Source organism: Rhinichthys klamathensis, unplaced genomic scaffold, assembly GCF_029890125.1.
Source record: "Rhinichthys klamathensis goyatoka isolate OS25496 unplaced genomic scaffold, OSU_Roscu_1.1 h1tg000058l_1, whole genome shotgun sequence".
NCBI lineage: Eukaryota > Metazoa > Chordata > Actinopteri > Cypriniformes > Leuciscidae > Rhinichthys > Rhinichthys klamathensis.
The window spans coordinates 75,001-98,780 of record NW_026606603.1 but is presented as its reverse complement, the minus strand read 5'-3'; the positions used below and the strand labels follow the sequence as shown (position 1 = coordinate 98,780).

General features: G+C 36.5%; 1 protein-coding gene across 1 annotated transcript in view; it reads left to right on the top strand.

The window, feature by feature from the left end:
* The first annotated feature begins 2,049 nt into the window (after nucleotides 1-2,049).
* ctnnbl1 (catenin, beta like 1) overlaps nucleotides 2,050-23,780 on the top strand; it is an 81,330-nt gene continuing 59,599 nt past the window's right edge. Inside the window, 6 exon segments of the mRNA XM_056248756.1 lie at nucleotides 2,050-2,209; nucleotides 3,607-3,792; nucleotides 8,846-8,952; nucleotides 12,653-12,797; nucleotides 15,504-15,596; nucleotides 19,930-20,023. Of these exon segments, the coding sequence (XP_056104731.1) occupies nucleotides 2,180-2,209; nucleotides 3,607-3,792; nucleotides 8,846-8,952; nucleotides 12,653-12,797; nucleotides 15,504-15,596; nucleotides 19,930-20,023 (655 nt within the window). The 5' untranslated portion in view covers nucleotides 2,050-2,179.

The window sequence follows — 23,780 nt, the reverse complement described above, 5'->3', positions numbered from 1 at the left end:
AATTCTGTTTTTTTCTTGCAAATTCTGACTTTTTCTCGCAATTCTGACTTTTATCTCACAATTCTGACTTTTCCCCCGCAATTCTGACAATTTTTCTGCAATTTTGACCTTTTTCTCGCAATTGTAACTTTTTTTTGGTGCAATCCCGACTTTTTCTCTTGCAATTCTGACTTTTTTATGTATGGCCTACTGTACAAATATCATGCATTAGAATGACAGAAGTTGAACTGACTGAAATAGTTCTGCAATGGCAGCAGAAAAGCAAGATAATGTACTAAACACAACCCTGATCCGCCCTTCACTACGGATTCATGACGGGATGAATATTCCACGCAGGGCGGCTGGTGAGGCAGGCGGAAAATCACCTGTTCAGTCGGCATCATTCTGGATTTATGAGTGTTGTCCCGATAGCGCCTCTGTCTTGTCAAGACTCACAGGAGCCAGTCATCCGTGACATGTATAAAACCGACTGGACAGAAGCGGCCGGACCAGAGAGAGAGAGATAGAGAGAGAGAGAGAGAGAGAGAGAGAGAGAGGAGAGAGAGGTGAGCGTGTGTGAGTGAGCGAGAGAGAGAGAGAGATAGAGAGTGTGTGTGAGAGAGAGAGAGAGAGAGAGAGAGAGAGAGAGAGAGAGAGAGAGAGAGAGAGAGAGAGAGAGAGAGAGAGAGAGAGAGAGAGAGAGAGAGAGAGAGAGAGAGAGAGAGAGAGAGAGAGAGAGAGAGAGAGAGAGAGAGAGAGAGAGAGAGAGAGAGAGAGAGAGAGAGATGCAGGAGACAGATACACAAATGAGGCCTTTCAATCACTGCAAATCCTTAGCATTATTTAAATAGCCAGTAAATATTAATTGGCAGTTAGACCCAAAGACCAGAAACATATGCAAACCTCAATGCCTGGCCAACATACAAAGCTAATATGAAATAGTTTGCAATTGCATAATCTGCATATCTGCATTATGAATTGTTTTCAGACAACTTTTACAACAATGCAACCACATAAAGCACAATATACAGTTAAATGAATAACATTCACTAAATTAAATATGCAACATGATGAGGTCATGTGAAAACAATGTTTAAAACATTTATCATTACATAGGGATGCACCGATATATTAATATTTTGGCCGATACCAATAACCGATAAATCTTTCTATTTGAGAGCCGATAACCGATATATTGGTCAATAAATCTAATTCCAAATTTTTCTGATTACAAATAGAAAATTATCACCATTAAAATCCATATCCCAAACACACAATTATGATGTTCTCATTATAATATTATAGCCAATATGACAGACTTGTGCTGCACATGTTGCACTTTACTGTATTTTCCTTTTTTTAAGTGATTCCAATCATATTTCAAGCAATTCAAAAGCATCATGTTGAACAGTCGCATCTGAAGCGTCTCAGCTGAAGGAAATAATCCATTATTTATCGACTTTAATATATTGGACATATTTTCATATTGAGCCGATACCGATAACATTAAAAATGAACATATATCGGTCGATACCGATATGGTGGCCGATATATCGTGCATCCCTAATGCATACCGTTTCATATACTATGAAAATGTTATGCAGTTTGCTGTAAGCAGAAAGTAATTTGCTATTTTCCAATAAGAGTGAGATAAAGGAAAATGTGTTGCTGCAATCTCTGACTGTGAATAATTAAAGCTGCCGACTTACTTGCTTATCTTGGGGAAACCTGCAGCAAAGTTTGCATAAGCCAAACAGCATTGGACAGGATGACTGTTGTAGATTTGTGCAAGTGATTTGAGGTAGTGGATTAAAACTGAGTCTGCTAACAATAAATGCAGCATCGCAAGAGATTTAATTTCCTGCGTATCCAATACACATATTAATACACGTGTCTGGACTCATTGTGAACCATTATTTAGTTATTTCATTGTGGCATGCAATACTTTTCAGAATCAAACAAATCCTGGCAGATAACGCGCTCGTGTGTGTGAGTGTGTTGACTATGCAGTGTGTGTTGTTGTGTGTTGTAGTTTGTTCTCCTCGCCTGCTGGTGTCGCTGCTGAGTTTCGCCTCCTCGTCTCGCGCCGGTTAATCACGCGAAGAATAGAAATCAAGTTTTGTTCACAAGCGTGTTGTGTTTACACGCTGGTATACAAAACATATACATTTTCCAGGGATTATAACACAGAGAAATCATCATGGATGTAGGAGAGCTGCTGAATTATCAGGTACTGACAAGTTTAATGTCTCACCGTGATCTTTATTCGGATGAGTTTGTCACTGGTTGAACTGTTCTGCTACATCTGTGTCAATAGCATCTTAAACTTCAATATTTAATGCAGAGATAAACAGTTTTTAGACGATTACAAATTATTTAAACGTGTTTTGAGCTTGTTTAAGAGGGTGAAAGCTTTATTAACCCTTTACCCAAATAGTACATACGCATGCGTGTTATTAAGTGTTTGTTGTTAATAATACGTTATAAATGCATTAATTTGTCTTGTCCTCCCTGATATAAAAGTACTGTGGTGGTGTAGTCTATATAAGCTGGGTCATGGTACTGAATAATTACCATATCCATGACCATGTGTCTTGAAATAAATAATACCATGGCACCATGTCCAAAAACTACGGTAACACTGTCATTTTGTAAATTTGAAATTTAATAACATTTTCTGGATTATTATTGGATTAAGAACGAGGTGTCTTTTAGTGCTGGGCAATGATTAATCGCATCCAAAAGTTTGTGTTTACATAATATATGTGTGTGTACTGTCTGTGTATAATTATTTTGTATATATAAATACACACATTTGCATGTATATATTTTAAATAAATATTTGCATGTGTATATTTTGCGTTATTCTTACATGATTTGTTATATATATAAATATTGTATAGATAAACAACACATTTTTCTTAAATATATACATGTAAGCGTGTGTATTTATATATACAAAATAATTATACACAGTACAAACATATATTATGTAAACACAAACTTTTATTTTGGATGCGATTAATCGTTGCCCAGCACCAATATATATATATATATATATATATATATATATATATATATATATATATATATATATAGATATAGATATGTGTGTGTGTGTGTGTGTGTGTGTGTACAGGTTTAAATGATATTGTGGGGACCAAATATCCCCAACAAGGATAGTAAAACCTGAGATCACCTACATTGTGGTGGCCAGCCAGCGGTCCCCACGAGGGAAATGGGTTAATATACCTACTAAATTATATTTTTTGGGAAATGTAAAAACGCAGAAAGTTGTGTGTGATGGGTGGGTTTAGGAGTCAGGTTAGTGTAAGGGGAGAGAATATACAGTTTGTACAGTATAAAAACCATTATGCCTATGGAGAGTCCTTACAAAGATAGCGAACCAGTGTCAGTGTGTGTGTACAGTACCGATCACAAGATCGGAAACAATACTATTTTTAATGTTTTTGAAAGAAGTCTAAATTTTTATGGAATAGCCCAAAATTAACATAAAAATAGGTGGATGGATGGAAACATAGCTACTGTTGCATAGATCTTGAGAATGGTCAAATGGACCGCCTGGATTCGTCTCAGCTTCACTCTCGTGTGAAATCCTCTTCTCAGCCGGACCGCGGAGCAAAGAGACCCCGAGAGCAGGACAGCCATGAGGAGTCGAGAGGCAAACAGAAGAGCGCGGGTCGGGACACCGGACGGGTTCTGGTGAGGTCAGACCTGGACAGTGAGGAGCAGCCCGGAGACGGGGACAAGATCCTGGAGAGACTGATGGATCAGGACGGAGAAGATCCAGAGGTGAGAACAGAACATATTCATGTGGGTTTAGGGTTAGGATAGTCTAGTCTGTTGCATAGTCTACAGTCCCTGACAAAAGTCTTGTCGCTTATCTATTTTGTAGAAACACCTGCTATTAACCTGACTTTTAATTAATCAATTGGTGTTAGAAATAGCTCATATGAAAAGCTAAAACCCTCCCAAATTATGTTTAATGCACTGAAATAAATTAGTTTCACTGAAAAAAGATTTATCATTTAAACAAGACAGAAAGGTCAAATTTTGGCAAGACAAAAGTTTTGTCGCCTATACAGAAATTGAACAAATTTACTGCAAGTACTAAAATATGTCAGCAAATTAAGTAGTGGTGCTGTGAGATCCAAATTTAATATCTTTTATGACTTCCATGAGCTTGAAGGACTGCATCCATGAGGTTTGGCAAGGATTCATACAATTTATTGATGAAGTCATCAGGAATAGCAATAGAAAGAAAGTTCATCAATATTCTTTGGTTTCGTCTTCCATGCTTCCTCTTTCATCCTACCCCACATATGCTCAATGATGTTCATGTCTGGTGACTGGGTTGGCCAATCCTGGAGCATCTTGATCTTCTTTGCCTTGAGGAACTTTGATGTGGAGATGGAAGTATGCGATGGAGCACCATCCTGCTGCAGAGTTTGGCCTCTTTTATGGTTGGAATATACGAGGTAGCTAAGATTTCTTGGTATTTTAGATTATTGATGTTGCCTTCCACCCTGCAGATCTCTCGCACACCCCCATACTGGATGTAACCCCAGACCATGATTTTTCCGCCACCAAACTTCACTGTTTTCTGGGTGAATCTCGGATCCATGCGGGCTCCAGTAGGTCTCCTGCAATATTTGCGGCGACTGTGGTGTAATTCAACAGAAGATTCATCTGAAAAATCCACCTTCCACTTTTACAGCGTCCATCCTTTTAGCAGGCTGTGGGCCTTGGCAAATGCCACACGGTTTTTCAATTGTCTTTTGTTTAGTGCTGGCTTCTGTGCACTGATTCGACCATGGAGGCCATTTCGAGACAGAATCCGACAAACTGTTCTGGTTGACACAGGGACTTCAGGTGACCAGGTCTCGTGGAGCTCTGCTGCAGTGGAAAATGGGCTGGCCTTGGATTTTCGAGCCAACAAACGGTCCTCTCGAGCAGTTTTCTTGCGGGGTCTGCCTGGGCTTGTCAAAAATGTCTCCAGTGTCTTCAGATGTTTTTTTTATCCTCTGTACTTGACGCTGAGACACATTGAAGGTGTCTGCCACATCAGCAGTGGATCTGGTCTTCAGCCTCTTGATAATCAAAACTTTAGTCTCAGGTTGAATCTTAGGCATGTTTGCAGAGGTCTAGTTGCAGTTGATGTGAAGGTCTAGTGTACTGGGGTTGTTTTTATACACACCTGAGACCTAATTGATCCATTATTAGTCACAGGTGAAGCTCATATGACAAGGCGACAACACTTATGTCTTTGCAAAAATTGACTCAATGGGCTTTACCAAGCTGTGAATATTAGAATACTTTTTGACAGTTTCGTTTTACACTGAAACATTATTACAAAAGCTGTTGGGATTAAAATGAGCCATTTCTTGTAAAGAAATCTTGATTAGAAATATATTTCAGCGGCACTTCAGGTCAATTTGTACACAAGCGACAAGACTTTTGTCAGGGACTGTACATGCAACAAGGAGGTTAGCTAACCCTTGTGCCTCCTTAGGGACATTTTTAGCCTTTTCAGTTTAGTTTTTTTGATCACTTTGCCTGTATTAAATTAATGCTAACTGCATAAAATTTGGCACATGTGTGCATTTTTATTGTTATTTTACTATTTCACCGCTATTTCGTTAAAAAAATCTTTTTTGCACTAGGTACACAAAATACTCCCGCTCCGCGCCTTTTGGACAAAAATATCCCCATTGAAACTGCAATTTTTTATCCCAGGGCCATTTAACTATAAAATGATGCAATCTTTGTTAAGAGGCTTTCATTCTGTTGGCAAGGCTTCAAAATTTTTAATTTTACTTTTTTTATCAGATGGTGCCATTTTTTCAGGTTTGGCCTATAAAGCAAATTCTCGCTTTATTCCTGTTTTCTGCTTCGGCATATTATAGAGCCAATTGGATAAATTATGCAACGATATTTGTGTGGGTGTGTTGGTATGGATGTCAGAGTGTGGTTGGTATGCGTGTTATAAAAAAATAAATATACACTCACCGGCCACTTTATTAGGTACACCTGTCCAACTGCTCGTTAACACTTAATTTCTAAGCAGCCAATCACATGGCGGCAACTCAGTGCATTTAGGCATGTAGACATGGTCAAGACAATCTCCTGCAGTTCAAACCGAGCATCAGTATGGGGAAGAAAGGTGATTTGAGTGACTTTGAACGTGGCATGATTGTTGGTGCCAGAAGGGCTGGTCTGAGTATTTCAGAAACTGCTAATCTACTGGGATTTTCACGCACAACCATCTCTAGGGTTTACAGAGAATGGTCCGAAAAAGAAAAAACATCCAGTGAGCGGCAGTTCTGTGGGCGGAAATGCCTTGTTGATGCCAGAGGTCAGAGGAGAATGGCCAGACTGGTTCGAGCTGATAGAAGGGCAACAGTGACTGAAATAACCACTCGTTACAACCGAGGTATGCAGCAAAGCATTTGTGAAGCCACAACACGCACAACCTTGAGGCGGATGGGCTACAACAGCAGAAGACTCCACCGGGTACCACTCATCTCCACTACAAATAGGAAAAAGAGGCTACAATTTGCAAGAGCTCACCAAAATTGAACAGTTGAAGACTGGAAAAATGTTGCCTGGTCTGATGAGTCTCGATTTCTGTTGAGACATTCAGATGTTAGAGTCAGAATTTGGCGTAAACAGAATGAGAACATGGAACCATCATGCCTTGTTACCACTGTGCAGGCTGGTGGTGGTGGTGTAATGGTGTGGGGGATGTTTTCCTGGCACACTTTAGGCCCCTTAGTGCCAATTGGGCATCGTTTAAATGCCACGGCCTACCTGAGCATTGTTTCTGACCATGTCCATCCCTTTATGGCCACCATGTACCCATCCTCTGATGGCTACTTCCACCATGTCACAAAGCTCTAATCATTTCAAATTGGTTTCTTGAACATGACAATGAGTTCACTGTACTAAAATGGCCTCCACAGTCACCAGATCTCAACCCAATAGAGCATCTTTGGGATGTGGTGGAACGGGAGATTCGCATCATGGATGTGCAGCCGACAAATCTGCGGCAACTGTGTGATGCCATCATGTCAATATGGACCAAACTCCCTGAGGAATGCTTCCAGCACCTTGTTGAATCTATGCCACGAAGAATTGAGGCAGTTCTGAAGGCAAAAGGGGGTCCAACCCGTTACTAGCATGGGGTACCTAATAAAGTGGCCGGTGAGTGTATATATATGTGTGTGTGTTTGTAATATTGAGAGAGGAAAACTAAACTGCAAATCTAAAATCCAATCTCTGTGTGACCAGTGGAGTTTTGCTGGCATCCGATGGGGAAATCTGGTACTGCGCACAAACAAACTCTCACTGAAAGCTCATTTTTTGAGAGATCATCCTTAAATTTGGATCACAACTTATTTATATTAATGGCTTTTATTTTCCAGCCGTTTTTGAGTTCAACTTGTTTTATAAAATATATATTTTATATAAAATATTGTTCATAAATAATTTTCATAAATTTAAACCTATATAACTTTTTTTTTTGGATTGACTTGTTAATTTTTATTTACTTTAGCAATAATCTGCCAAGGGTCTTCTTTAAAATGAGACCAAACTTAAGTCTGTGCTCCCAAGCAAATTTATATGACAGTTTTTTGACGTGGACATTTCTGTCCTCTATGGAGTTATGTGTAACTTTTTTTAAATGAGGCACAAGGGTTAAATAATGCCAGAAAGACCGTATTTATGAGTTGAATGCACATGATTGGCATCACAAAGTCGAGAGTACGAGTGGGAAACTGAACTTCCTTTAAGCCGGTTTTCGAGTCGAGCCGGATGCAATGAATACAACATCTGTATTGATGAATGAATGAAGTTATTATTAACAATAAAACTATCTAAGTTGCATGTACATATAGATAGTATAGTAAAATTACGATATAATATAATGATTTAATTCACAACACTTTCATTAACGTAATAAAAACATAAAAAAGCGAAAACGGCCATTCTTTATTCATCATTATAGAAATGTCAAAAGCCCTCTGGTTGGTTTATTATAAGCACAATAACACAATAACAGTAATGTGTGTTCAGTGAATAACGCTGTGAGTTTTGTGACAATATATTTTTAAATATGTAATACATAATTTAATAATATATAGTAACTGTTAGTAAAATCCAGCCAGTTTTATTTCATTGCACATGGTTTCACATATTGTTCAATAAAAATATTGCAGTAATATGTCTTAAATAAATTAAGGTCTTGGTTTAGCAGTTCAATTAAAAGAAAATTATGCCATAATATATTTGTAATGAAGAATTATATAACATACAGTGTTATAAAAAATACAGTTTTTAACATTTTATTTCCCAAAACCAATGATTGTTTTATGTAATTATAAATAATTAGGTTTCATGTTTGTTTTTTGTCTGGTGCCAATAATAATAAATAAATAATAATACAAATAATTTATTTATTTAGGCCAAATGCTGATAGTATAAATTTGACATGTTTAACCTGTTTTTAATCAATGTTTTTTTCTTGATGTTTTTTTATATGGATGGTAACTGATGTTGTGATGTGATTGCAGATATTACAAATCTATACAGTTTTGCATATTTATTTTTTTAAATGGTATTCACACTAGAGCTCCAATGTTGAATTGTTAATGCGTCAAATTAAATTAGGCATCAAAACATAATAATGCACAGCAGAACAGATGAATAACTGTTAATACTTTTTTAGAAATCTGGTGTAGAAAAAGAGTATTTTTAACTGGGAAAAAGTCTCGTATGTAATTCAGAGGCACACTGCAGATGAGAGTCATGACCTTTGACCTTCTGACCTGCTGTGTGTTTACAGGGGGAGCCCGTGGATGAGGGCACCGTGAAGAAAATGATCCTGACCTTTGAGAAGAGATCCTACAAAAACCAGGAGCTGAGGATCAAGTTTCCCGACAACCCAGAGAAGTGAGTTACGGAGAATTAAACCTCACCGTTCACTTTTAAATGTGAAACTTTTCAAACATGAATCCACAGCGGCTCACAGAGAGAAATTACATCAACCCATGTATTAGGGCTGTCACTTTACGTTCGAAAATCGCACAATCGATCGGACCGACCAACACAAGTTTCGAAACCGAAAATAGGGAATCGATTTTAACAGCCTTTTTTTTTTTTTACCAAATATGTGTTTTAGGTGGACAGATCAATACAGGACACAGAACATGTAGGATGTTGGAAAATAACAATGTCTTTTCTGTTAACCAAATGCTTTTAATTAGGGATGTCCCGATCAGGTTTTTTTGCCTCCGAGTCATTTGATTTTGAGTATCTACCGATACCGAGTCCCGATCCGATACTTATATAATACATAAAAAAAGAATAAAGAAGAGAGAAAAAACAGATCCAGGATGTTCCTTATTTTTTATTTAATTCACCGTATTTTAACATTCAACAACTCTGTTAACAAACAGAGCACTTCTGTGAGGTAGCTTGAACAATCAAGTAATAAATAACATAAAATCTTCACTTTTGGACTTTAGTGCAACAGTAAATATAGAAAAAATATAAAAACAAATAGCAACTTAAAATACCCGGCAGGCATGTTTAACAAAAAATAAAAATGTTTTAAAAGTGTATAAAAAATAATGAGAATTTATATATATATATATATATATATATACATTAGGGGTGTAACAGTTCACAAAATGGCAGAGAAATTTCCTATTTATTAAAAGAAAAACTATTTTTAAATAAGTTTGAGTTTTCCTACATCTTGAAACTTTCAGGTTTATAAATGGGGGTAATCTTTGAAGGATGAACAAATAATGTTTTGGTAATCACAATCCCCCCCAAAACGACCCCCCGTCCCCCCTAAATTGCTGACGAAATCCAGTCTTAAAAAAGAAATTTACTGTATAACGCGGAATTTCATGGAATTTGTCAATCTTTTGAGGAATAAATAGAAAGCAGTTCAGTGTACACTTGAAATCAAATCCGCTTTGTAGACAAGTGTGTGTGGATATTAAACCACAAAGACCATTTAAATACGAATCCTGCTTGTTCTGTGTGAATGAATGGTGCAGCCGACGCGCAGTTTCATTTACCACACACACACACACACTGAAGCACGTGTGACGCTTGCGCTGTTTTTTTGCCTATATGAAGACACAAATGCATAAACTTCCTCTCCAGGCTCTAGATCCACTCCGAAAGTCACTTCGTGATCATTTAACCGCTTCATTTGAGAAAAACTATCATTATGACATAAACACACAAACTCAAAAGGTCTTCACGGCAACCCGTCAAAATAAAAGTTCGGTTTAACTTGACAGAAATATATTACCGTTGTACAGTAGAATTTAGAAATGTCCCAATGTAATAATACTAACACTAATCCAAATAAATTACCATCAAAACTGAATTTAAGGAATAATCCATGTTTTAATTTTAACAGTAAAGCTCATTGTGCAGCACGTTATTTGACAAAGTTTATTTAATTTCATATGATTAAAATTGATGATAAATGATAAAATTTGTCTTTTATGTCTTCATTTTATTACCAGAAAAAAACACAGCACAGAATTAGTGTGAAATTTTTTTTCATATTTTTTTTTTAAAATGTTGTATACGTTTAATGATTCATAATACACTATATCAATTAATTAGACATGCTTTTTGATTGCTAAAAAATGTACACCACGTATCCGTAACACGCCCGCTCCGCAACACTAGCAGTCCCCCCCCCCCCCCCCTGAAAAAAAATCCTAGGGGAAACACTGTATATAATATTTGAGTTTTGAAGTGCAACATTAAATCCATGTTCATTCACGGCACAATGTTTCTCCTGGTTTCCACGTCAGCGCTGTTTGATCTAATAGAGATCTACGGTTAATAACGGAGAAATGTGAATTCTTCTCACTAGATCTCGCAGCGATGGTATTACTTCAGTGGCGAATTCAAATGTTTTCTTCACTGGATCTCTCAGCGCTGTGTCGCTTGATCTCGCGCTGCACAGATGCTGCTGGTCCGAACTGATAAATGGTCCGTTAAGCACAATATAATGAGAAGCTCAGTTTCGTTCCGCTTTCATTACATTTGCCATTTGATGTTGCGCAATGCTGTGGTGATCGCGCCAGCGCGGATTTTGTCGGCAGCAAAAATGCCATGGTCCTAGGAATCGTTCGGTGTGTATGCGTACCAAACCGGAAGCCTCGTACCGAAAGGTTCAATAATTACGAATACATGTACCGTTACACCCCTAATTTACATATATCCGAGTCCTGATCGGGAGGTGACGTCCGATTCCGATCGAGTCTGAAACCACGTGATCGGGCCCGATTTCAGATCGCGTGATCGGATCGGGACATCCCTACTTTTAATATTCGCTATTACTTCAGTGCAAGTGAACAAGCGCGCCATTATGTGTTGCGTAGTGACGTGTGTGTGTTCAAGTAAGCCAGAAATGCGCAGATTCTGCGCAATAATCTGTATTTAATATATCATGAGGATCACGAGTTGGGTATTTGCGCTAAATCTGCGCAGATTTGTCTTAAACGAACTTCCCCAGCAAAGTGAGTAAACACAGAAACACGCCAGATTGGCTCGTGATTTGACAGCGTTTCCCGCTAAAGTTCATTTGTACCTGCATCTGGAGGATCGAGGGTGTTAATCTCAATCCCTGAATGTTGCGCTCCTGTTTGTCATTCTGCACGAAACTTCACGCCAATAAATCATCAGGAATATTGCTGACTTGTGCGTCTCAAGCGCACTCTTTACGCTCGTCCTAATGCCTGTTAGGTGTCCGTGGATTTGCCTGTATTTGGTGTTGAAAATGGAAATGTCTTTAGACATGGAAAATCGATTTTACTATTGATTCAATGAACACTTAAGTCTCAAAAATCGTGACAGCCCTACCATGTACATGTATATATCATAGACTGAAGATGGACGACGCCCCTTCGCTCTCTTCCATTGGTCAGAGCCGCCAGTGTCCCGATATGGCGCTGACATCTTGTACTTGAGTCTGCGCAGAAGCGATCTCGGGACCAGACCTGCACAGTCGTGAGCCGGAAGTAAAGCCGTGAAATCAAGGCCCCGCCCCCACTCTCGCTGAATCAATCGCAAGAACACGCTCCGGCACTTTAAAAAAATTAATTTTAGAAATTTAGATATTAAATTTAAAGCTCCAATCTCCTCAGTCCTCCGAAGATCCCGAAAAAAAGTCTGTTGGTGCTTCGGTGAATACTTCACCTGTCAATCACAGCTGTCCATCATGACGTCACATCAAATAACTAACTAAAAACAAACACTTGAAATTACATCGGCGTGATAAAAACTACAGTAAATGACAGAAACCATATTTGGAAAAACGATATTTGAAATGTAATTTAATTGTTTAGTTGGTCTCACGTGCCGTTGAATAACTCGTGGAGGCGGGGTTTATGAGCTATAGTAGGACCGGTCACCGGGGGGCGATCGAGACGCTTGGGCTTCACTTTTCAGGGCTTGTGCGGCACGCTTGGTATATATGTGACACTTTGCTTTCTTTATCATTTCGTTGTATGTAATTGTTACATTTTTGCTATGTACTTATATTTTTGATACCTTGGCATTAAGAAAAAAAAGAGTGTGAAAAAGAAATGACATCACTTCCTGTTGTCGGCAGATTCATGGAGGCGGAGCTTGATCTGAATGACATCATCCAGGAGATGCACGTGGTCGCCACTATCCCGGAGCTGTATCATCTGCTGGTGGAGCTGAACGCGGTCCATTCTCTGCTCGGCCTCCTCAGCCACGACAACACTGATATCCTGCCGTCACATGACTCTAGACGCTTATTATAATGAACAGGACGATGTCATCCGCTGGTTTGGATGCTAATATAGTTATCAATATAGTTATGGTTGTTGGTGTGAACAAGCCTTTAATAGTAAGTTTGTTAAATGTGTTATTACGCACAATATATTGCCATTTTTGTTTATCCTTTATTCAGTAGATTTACATTTATTTAGCAGATGCTTTTATCCAAAAATTCATGTCTAATTATTTTTTACATTTTTACTCAACCTTTAAAAAATTGTGCATACAAAAAAAAGGTGTTGGCTGCCATAACACAATATTATTTTTCTGTAAACAACCATAACAAGAGGAAACATTAGTTATCAGCCGTAAAATACAAAAAGTTTGGGGTCAGTAATTACATTTATTAAAAAATATTGTTTTTTGATAGAAGTCTCTTTTGCTCACCAAGGCTGCATTTAATTGGTACAAAAAAGTAAAAAAAACTACAATTTAAATGAACTGTTATGCGTTTGAATACATTTTAAAATATAATTTATTCCTGTGATTAAAGCTGTATTTCAGCATCATTACTCCAGTCTTCAGAGTCACATGATCCTTCAGAAATCACTCTAATATGATGATTTGCTGCTCAAGAAACATTTATGATTATTATCAATGTTGAAAACAGTTGTGGAAACGTTTGTTTTCATGATTTTTTGATAAATAGAAGTTACGTTCATTTATTTGAAATAGAATCTTTTGTAACATTATAAATGATGACATTCTGTCGCTTTTTATGTTTGATCCATATTTGCTGAATTAAAATATTAATTTGTATAATTTCTTTTTTTTAAAACACCCAAAGTATATATTCATTGTTTATATATATATTATTGCCCATAAAAAAAAAACATGGGAATTGGCCATAACACACCAAAAAAGATCAATATCTGCCAAATAAAAAATGTGCATCCCTATTTAAAATATACGGAAGCGTATTGCATTCACTTGAGGAAAAAAATCTACTCTGTTTTTCTGAATTAATGACTTAATTATCTCAAAATTATGAGTAACTTATTAATTCATAAAAACAGAGTGAAAAAAATGTTTTTCAAGAAAAATGTAACTCCTAATTCTGAGATATTAACTCGTTAATTCAGAAAAACAGAGCAAAAACTTTTTTCCCATGAAAAATTTATCTCGTAATTCTGAGATAATTAACTTGTTAATTCAGACAAACAGAGCAAAAACTTTTTTCCATGAAAATGTATCTCGTAATTCTGAGATAATTAACTCGTTAATTCAGAAAAACAGAGCAAAAACTTTTTTCCCATGAAAAATTATCTCGTAATTCTGAGATAATTAACTCGTTAATTCAGAAAAACAGAGCAAAAACTTTTTTCCCATGAAAAATTATCTCGTAATTCTGAGATAATTAACTCGTTAATTCAGACAAACAGAGCAAAAACTTTTTTCCATGAAAATTTATCTCGTAATTCTGAGATAATTAACTCGTTAATTCAGACAAACAGAGCAAAAAAAAATTTCTCATGAAAAATGATCTCGTAATTCTGAGATAATTAACTCGTTAATTCAGACAAACAGAGCAAAAAAAAATTTCTCATGAAAAATGATCTCGTAATTCTGAGATAATTAACTCGTTAATTCAGAAAAACAGAGCAAAAACTTTTTTCCATGAAAATTTATCTCGTAATTCTGAGATAATTAACTCGTTAATTCAGAAAAACAGAGCAAAAACTTTTTTCCATGAAAAATGATCTCGTAATTCTGAGATAATTAACTCGTTAATTCAGAAAAACAGAGCAAAAACTTTTTTCCATGAAAAATGATCTCGTAATTCTGAGATAATTAACTCGTTAATTCAGAAAAAAAGAGCAAAAACTTTTTCCCATGAAAAATTATCTCGTAATTCTGAGATAATTAATTCGTTAATTCAGAAAAACAGAGCAAAAACTTTTTCCCATGAAAAATTATCTCGTAATTCTGAGATAATTAATTCGTTAATTCAGAAAAACAGAGCAAACACTTTTTTTCCATGAAAAATTATCTCGTAATTCTGAGATAATTAACTCGTTAATTCAGAAAAACAGAGCAAAAAAATTGTTCCCATGAAAAATTATCTCGTAATTCTGAGATAATTTATTCGTTAATTCAGAAAAACAGAGCAAAAAACTTTTTTCCATGAAAAATTATCTCGTCATTCTGAGATAATTAATTCGTTAATTCAGAAAAACAGAGCAAAAACTTTTTTCCCATGAAAAATTATCTCGTAATTCTGAGATAATGAACTCGTTAATTCAGAAAAACAGAGCAAAAACTTTTTTCCCATGAAAAATGATCTCGTAATTCTGAGATAATTAATTAGTTAATTCAGAAAAACAGAGGAAAAACTTTTTTCCATGAAAAATTATCTCGTAATTCTGAGATAATTAACTTGTTAATTCAGAAAAACAGAGCAAACACTTTTTTTCCATGAAAAATGATCTCGTAATTCTGAGATAATTAACTCGTTAATTCAGAAAAACAGAGCAAAAAAAAATTTCCCATGAAAATTTTTCTCGTAATTCTGAGATAATTAACTCGTTAATTCAGAAAAACAGAGTAGATTTTTTTCCCTCAAGTGAATGCAATACGCTTCTGTAAAAATATGCTTGTTATGTTTTATCTTCAGCTGATGATCAGTATTATGAATCCTTAACGTTGAGTCACATATCAGCATCGCGGTGGTTGATCTGCTGCAGGAGCTGACAGACATCGACACGCTTCACGAGAGCGAGGAGGGGGCCGAGGTGCTCATCGACGCACTGGTAAGACAATATTTATTTAATAATCAAAGAAAAACATCACGAGTGTCGTCGTTAGAGGAGATTACGGGCGGACACACTGGGTCTCATTCATGAAACACGAGCAGAACGGATTTTTGTGTAAATCGTGTTTAAAGCGGTTCTGGCGTAAATTTTTCGGATTCATTAAAATGTTCGTATTTTCCAAATGTTAGTTGGTACGAAATAAATCTACTCCTGCTCCCAGCCACGCGTAAATAGTGAGTTGAACATCCGAACGTTTTGCTCATTAATAACTAAGGCTGCATTTGAATTCACCTTAATCGGGTACATATGAAGAGTTTGGTTCCAAAACGCGATAAACGCCATTTAAAAAAAAAATGAGTTACTGCAAAAAATCAGTATTGTATCTGGTTGGTATTGAAAAGTCAATGTTTAATTTTAAGTAAAATGCGATATCCGCCGTGTTATCCTGTCATGTTTTCTCCCTTTCTTTCCAAACCGCGACAAACAGCCAGTCTCCCTTCTCTGCAGAATGCGATATATCCGCTCTCAACCAATCACAACGCACCATTCCACGCAATGTAAACAGTAACGGCAGCGCCTTAAATACACCCGGCTTCCTAGTTTTTCTCATCTATTTTGTACTTTTCGATCAACAAACAAACAAAAAAATGAATAATTTTGCCGGCATTGATGAACCTGTGGTTGTTTCTGCGGTGGGTAAGAAACGCAAGGCATCGAAATCGAATCATTTACGTGAGGAGATTAAGAAGATGAGGCACTCGCGAGGAGGAAAAATGTTTTCAATCTTCTTTACAGTTCTATTTTGAACAGTTTTACACATATTTTATATTAATGCAATGGATTTATAGTATGCACAAGACAACAAATTCAGTGTATAAAATGAATGTGATTTTTATTCATTGTTTAAAACTTGAAGCATAACTCTGGCATTATTCAACCCATAGCCCTGTTGAGCAAGGTCACTGTGAGCTATTGATAGCTATTCCTTTACCTATCAATAGCTTGTGGTGACCTTGCTCAACAGGGCTATGGGTTTAATAAAAATCTTATAGGCCTAAACAAGTGATATAAAATTGATACTATAATATGTGAATCTTTGAAAGTACGTGTTTTTGTCTGTGAAAACTTACTAAAAATATTATACTAATAAACTTTTGTTGTTGTGTATTTAAAAAAAAAACTTTTATATTGATTCAATGGATTAACTGCATTTTGAATAAAAAAAAAAAGAGGATTTATTGCATTTTGGGGAAGAAAAAAATCCGTTTTTATAATAAATCTTTGAAAATCAAAACCTGGATTTTATATATTTTTTGTTATTATGACCTACAAATGCTATGTGAAAGTTTGAAACAGAAAATAGTGGTTTCCATCTTTCCTATCTTGGTAAAGAAAACATTTTTACTCAAATTAATCTAAATGGATTTATTGCCTTTTGGAACCAAACTCTTCACATTTACACAGCATTTTGAAAAAATATTATATATAGTAATTAGTACATACGGGTTTTCTTTTTACTTCTGGGACTGTTCGATTAACAGATGAAACTTTAGTAACTGCATCTGTAATATGCTGCCAAGCTTCCTTTATTTAGGACCTGATGCGCCACTGTGTAGCCTACGCTTGAAAATAAAATGTGGTGTTTTGAATGAACTTCTGATAATACAACTTCGATTTGTGCATCTGAGAAATTTTTCTTTTTCATTCGTTTTTGAGAAGACATGTTGAAATCCTTCGTTTGGTGTCATAATATGATGCCCATATATAGTTGTCAGTCGGATTTAATGGGCGGGATTTATGGTAATTGAGAATGAGCGTGCACGCGCGTCCCATTTACGACTGATTGGAATTCATTAACACACACACACACACACACTTCACTATCACATCTGACGTTTACGAAGTATTTGTGAATCAGGAGAAGAGTTTTCGGTAAGGTCTCTTTACGCGCAAATCACTCGCATATTTACTCGTATATTTACGAATGTTTCATGAATGAGACCCAATGTGACATTATTATGAGAAAATGACATGAATTACTATGTGTGAGAAATTTCGTGTGGTGTTAGGCCTGAGGTTTGCAAGAGAAAGAGAGAAACGATGTAATATCCAGACTGTTGTTGTGTGTGTGTGTGTGCGTCACAGAAACAGGAGGAGCTCGTGAATAATCAGAGGTTGATTGAGTCGTGTGGGTCTGATTGCTCCGTCTAGTTCTTGTGTTGTGCATTCAAGCAAACGTATTAACACATCTGAAAGACAGCTCCGCGGACAGGCTACGAAATAGGGCTTGAAACGTAGTGTGTGTGCTTTATTTAGCATAGATTAGGAGCATAGTCAATAATTTTATCCCTTAAAACTAGTGCTGTCAAACGATTAAAATATTTAATTGCGATTAATCGCATTAATGCCATAGTTAACTCGCGATTAATCACAAATTTTTATCTATTCTAAATGTCTCTTGATTTCTTTTTGTCCCATTATTTTTTTCTCATTTTAATGCTCTTATCAACATGGAAAAGTGGATCGGCTTGCTTTGTGCAAATGTTTTTTATTGAAAACAACATTGACATATACTGTGTTCAATTTCACACTAACATTCTCACTTGGAGCAAATAATCTCTCACACAATGTAACACTGTCCATCAATAAAAGGGTGAAAGAAATACTGACGAGGGCCTGATATTGACGAGGGGGCGGAGAATTCGCATCAGCTGTGTGTGTGTGTGTGTGTGTGTGTGTGTGTGCTTGGCCATCAAGTGGTATTTCAGACTGGACGATGATGATGATCGCTCAGTTCACAACGACAAAACACACAGATCACTTTGGTCTCGTCAATGGAACCATTTGGCAACTTTTTAAAAGTAAACTTTCCATTCAGAATCTTATTGGCATCTCGCGCTCGTCATCCACTCAAAACATAACGTTAACCTACTATTTGGCCGGCTCGCAAGCCCAAACGAGTGTGTGCGGCGTGCCTGTTGTTGTTTCCGGTCTAGCTAGATCCGCTTGTGCTTTGGTCGACGAAGCAACAAAACGTCCTCGCGCGGCGCAAGCCATTGAAATTAATGGGTTTCAGAGCGCCATGAGGCGTCCTGTTGCAAAAGCATGTGAAAAAAACTACAAAGTTTGCTAGGCCAAAAAGACCGTTAATGGCGCGATAAAAAAATTGACGCCGTTAATAACGCGTTTAACTGACAGCCCTACTTAAAACTCATCTTTGATCACCAAAATTACATATTTAAATGTTTTTTCCTTAAGTTCTTCATGTCTTAAAATATCTTGAATGTAACTCGACACCCTTGCCTCATTTAGTATACGCGGCTCTATGAATATGCTAATGAGCCCCGCCTCCACTCACTCCCTCAGCTCAGAGATCCACTGGTTGACGATCACACGTTGATCTGATTGGTTACAAGGTAGTTTGTGACGTCAGAAACACCAGCGATTTCGTGTTTTTGTGACTGTCTTTGGTTCACTGCAGTTTTAAGCAGAAAATACTCAGCAATGCTGTCGACTTATGAACTTACACATGGTTTGTCTTAAAGGGATACTCCACTTTTTTTGGAAATAGGCTCATTTTACAACTCCCCCAGAGTTAAACTGTTGAGTTTTACCGTTTTTGAATCCATTCAGCCGATCTCCGGTTCTGGCGGTACCACTTTTAGCATAGCTTAGCATACATCATTGGAGTGGACAAGACCATTAGCATTTCTAAAAAAAAAAATGACCAAAGATTTTCGATATTTGATGATGTATGCTAAGCTATGCTAAAAGTGGTACCGCCAGAACCGGAGATCGGCTGAATGGGTTCAAAAACGGTAAAACTCAACAGTTTAACTCTGGGGGAGTTGTAAAATGAGCCTATTTCCAAAAAAAGTAGAGTATCCCTTTAAAGCATATTAAAAACACCACATAGACACACAAACAACATTACAAGCTGGATTTTCACCACAGAGGGAGTTTAAATTGATCAAAAGTGTTAGAAAAGATTTATATTTCAAATGATAAATTATCACAGGAATAAATTACTGTTTAACATATATTCACATATAAAACAGCTATTTTAAAATGTAATAATGTTTCACAATATTACAGTATTTTTGATCAATTAAATACAGCCTTGTATTAAATACAGCCAGGCTTAAACTTCAGCAATTTATCATCTACTTTCACATTTTTATTACTTTTTATTTATTTATACATCACAAAGTTGTGTAGTGTGTCTACATTTAGTTTTAAACCATGATTTGTGCGATGATCTTCTAGCATTAGCCTATATTAATGTCTGCATATTTGAATGTTTGTGAAATAGCTTTATTTGTTTGTTTAGTTGGAGGGTCAGGTCGTGGCTCTCATGGTGCAGAATATGGAGCGCTTGGACGAGACGGTGAAGGAGGAAGCGGATGGAGTTTATAACACTTTAGGTAAGACACACACACACACACACACACACACACACACACACACACACACACACACACACACACACACACACACACACACACACACACACACACACACACACACACACACACACACACGTGAGCTGGAGTCAGCCAATGCACAGGGTTTTTTCTGTCCAAGGCAAAACAAAGTCATGTTTTCAAATTCCCAAACTATGAGAAGCAACAGCTAATCTCTGCATTTCCAGGTTAGCCGTAGAAAAATATTCAGAGATTTCTTTGAGATACTTTGTTGCAGGTTAACTAGATCTGCAGAATCACAGTTTTATATATATATATATATATATATATATATATATATATAAGTGCTATGAGTGCAGAGAAAAGCGCTATATAAATGTAATGAATTATTATATATATGTGTGTGTATATTAGGGGTGGAACGGTACATGTATTCGTATTGAACCGAAACGGTACGGGCGTCACGGTTCGGTGCGCGAATTTACACGGAGAATACACGGTATAAAAATAAATAAAACTCGCGTGCAAATTAATTAATGTAATGCGGAACTACTGTTAGATACGCGGGTTCTTTAGGGACACATAATCTGTACCATCGGCTAGCTCTGAACGCGCGTTCACTTCAAACGTTGGCTTATACGCGCGTCCTATTCGCTTTAGACTAGCGTCGAAATAGACGCGAATTTGACGCTCTATTCGCGTTTGGTGTGACCGCATATAATGAACAGGCTGCGATGTCAAGATTGAAATGCTGGAGTGTGTGTGCGCGAGAGAGAGAGGCGCGGGCGCGATAGAGGCGCGCGATCGAACAGTGGAAACATAAAAAACATACTCGGCCATTTTGTTCATACAGATCATTAAACCTGCAAAGCGTTTACTTATTTGCAATAAAACACAACATTGTGCTTTTGTCACACTGTAAACTCTTGTCAAACTGTAACCTGCAACTGTCACCCAACCAAAATACCACACACACACACTGTTTTAAAAGCAAAACATATTTATCCAACTCCATTTCAAAACAGTCTGTGGGTCCCATCTTTGAGACATTCATCATATCGCATTGGTTTTCATTTCTCGTCCTCGGAGCACTAATCTTACACATTCTACATTGATTAAAAAAGAAAATCGAATGTGTTTTTAATGGTAGTATTATTTTTTACAGAAATCAATTATTTATAATTCAGATGAGAATAATGTTACATTGTTAATTAATAATGTTAATTAAAATTAAGGAAAACAAATATATTGATCTGAAATATAGCTAATTAATTTTAAATTAATTCAGGTACAATTACCAAACATATCGCAAGGTCTTTTTGCCTTTTTATTAATTTAATTAATAAACTAATTATATAAAACTATTGTCAGTGCACTGCAAATAAACTGGTTCTATGCCTTCATTAATAAAACTTATTTAAAAAATACAATGCCTTCTGCATTTTTGTTTTGCTTTTCCCTCCATTGTACCGAAATCGTACCGAACCGTGACGTCTGAACCGAGGTATGAACCGAACCGTGACTTCTGTGTACCGTTCCACCCCTAATATATATATATATATATATAATAGGGCTGTCAAATGATTAATCGTGATTAATCACATCCAAAATAAAAGTTTTTTTTACATAATATATGTGGGTGCACTGTGTATAATTATTTTATATATATAAATACTAGAGGTGGGCATAGATAAAAATTTGTAATCTAGATTAAAATGGGTCATTTGAATTCTCCCGAAGGCATTCAGAATATGTGTGCTACCCAAATAATGACTAAAAGTAAGTCTTTGAGAATAGTTTGCCTCGCGTAGGGATGTGCATTTCTGCCAAAAATGCCATTCGACAATCGAGGAGCAAAAGTCGAATATCGTAAAAAAAACGCAATGACAGAAAGGGAGGCCAATTTCATCTTTAGCGATTTGTCATCAAACAAACTGTTTATTAATTGAACAAGTAACATGTTTTCGTCCTTTTTTTTTTAACATAGTAGGCTAATTGGAAAAAGAAGAAAAACAATACGCACGACAGTCCGTTTTTGCATCGCCAATGCTCGTTAGATCAAAAAATAATGTCATCATATGTCATAAGAATTTTATGTGAACCTGCCTTGTTACTGCAATAGCCTCATTTTTAAACAAATTAGTTTCAATCAATGTAAACTATTCGTGTGATTATGCCACTGCGCAATACACGCGCAATACACACACATGCATTACCTGAATGAAATGAAATCGAATGTATCGTCCTGTGGAATCATTCATTCACAGACAGCTTACGAAGATGTTCAACTAATAAAGATCTTCATCGCTGGCAAAAATATGATGCATTTGCAGATTTGCATTCACTAGACTAGACTGTAGATCGGCCACTTCATCCAACGCTCTTGATGCTATTAAATCTTCCTGTTTCGACTCCGAGTGTGAATTGAAAGCGCTTCAGACGATTCAGTGCGTGAGGAACTGAACAGATCAACTGATTCGCGAACCGATTTAGACAGATCATCTGACAACTTGTTTGATGAAGTCTTTGAACAGAATCGACTCAAAAGAGTGATTCATTTGTAAATGAGCATCGCTCATGCCCATACAAAGGACACAGCGCGCTTGGAATAAACTCATTTAACAACGTATTGCAATAAAATAAAGTAACGTGAGGAACGTCGCCCAACGTAACAAAGTAAAAGTACACCTTGTGTCCCTGACAGGAAAATACCCTACTGCGCGATCTGTGACAGTAGGCGCGGCGTCATACTACACATTAGAATTGCGCGAAAATATAACGATATTCGAAAAAGCTATTTATGATCCCAACCCAACTTTGATTAACGGCGATATTTTTTTTATCGCCCGATAAGAGTCTCACGTTAACGCAGCACGTTAACGCCGATAACGGCCCAGCACTAATAAATACACACACATGCTTGTATATATTTAAGAAATATTTTCATGTATATACTGTATATAGATTTATATATAATTTATATTATATATAAATATTTTATATATAAATAGTATTTTTTCTTAAATATACGTGCATGTGTGTGTATTTATATATATACAAAATAATTATACACAGTGCACCCACATATATTATGTAACAAAAACTTTTATTTTGGATGTGATTAATCATTTGACAGCCCTAATATATAATATTCATTAAATTTATATAGCGCTTTTCTCTGCACTCAATATATGTGTATGCGCTTTAAGTGCCGAGAAAAGCGCTATATAAATGTAATCAATATATATATATATATATGTGTGTATGTATGTGTATATATGTATATGTATATAGTATGTGTGTGTACACACAGCCGCTATATATAAAATATATAAATAAATATATTATATGCAAACAATAAATAAACATTGTATGTATTATAGATATGCAATATAATTATATGTTCCAATAATTAAGTGTTCCATCTGAGTATAAAACGTATAATAAATGTCCTTTGAGGCGGCAAAATGCTCCAGCACTCTTTTAAAGCTGTTGTGCATGTTGGAAACACTGCGACTGGCGTGCGTTTACAGGTTGGGTTCTGGACAGATGCTGTTCAGCTGCAGAGAGAGATAAATGCTCTGACTGAACGGATTTAAACGGCACATTTCCTCCATTTCTTTCTCTTCCTCTCCCGTTCCAGTTCTTGTGTAATCTCTTTCCCTTCCTCATGAGATTTCTCTCTCTCTCTCTCTCTCTCTCTCTCTCTCTCTCTCTCTCTCTCTCTCTCTCTCTCTCTCTCTCTCTCTCTCTCACT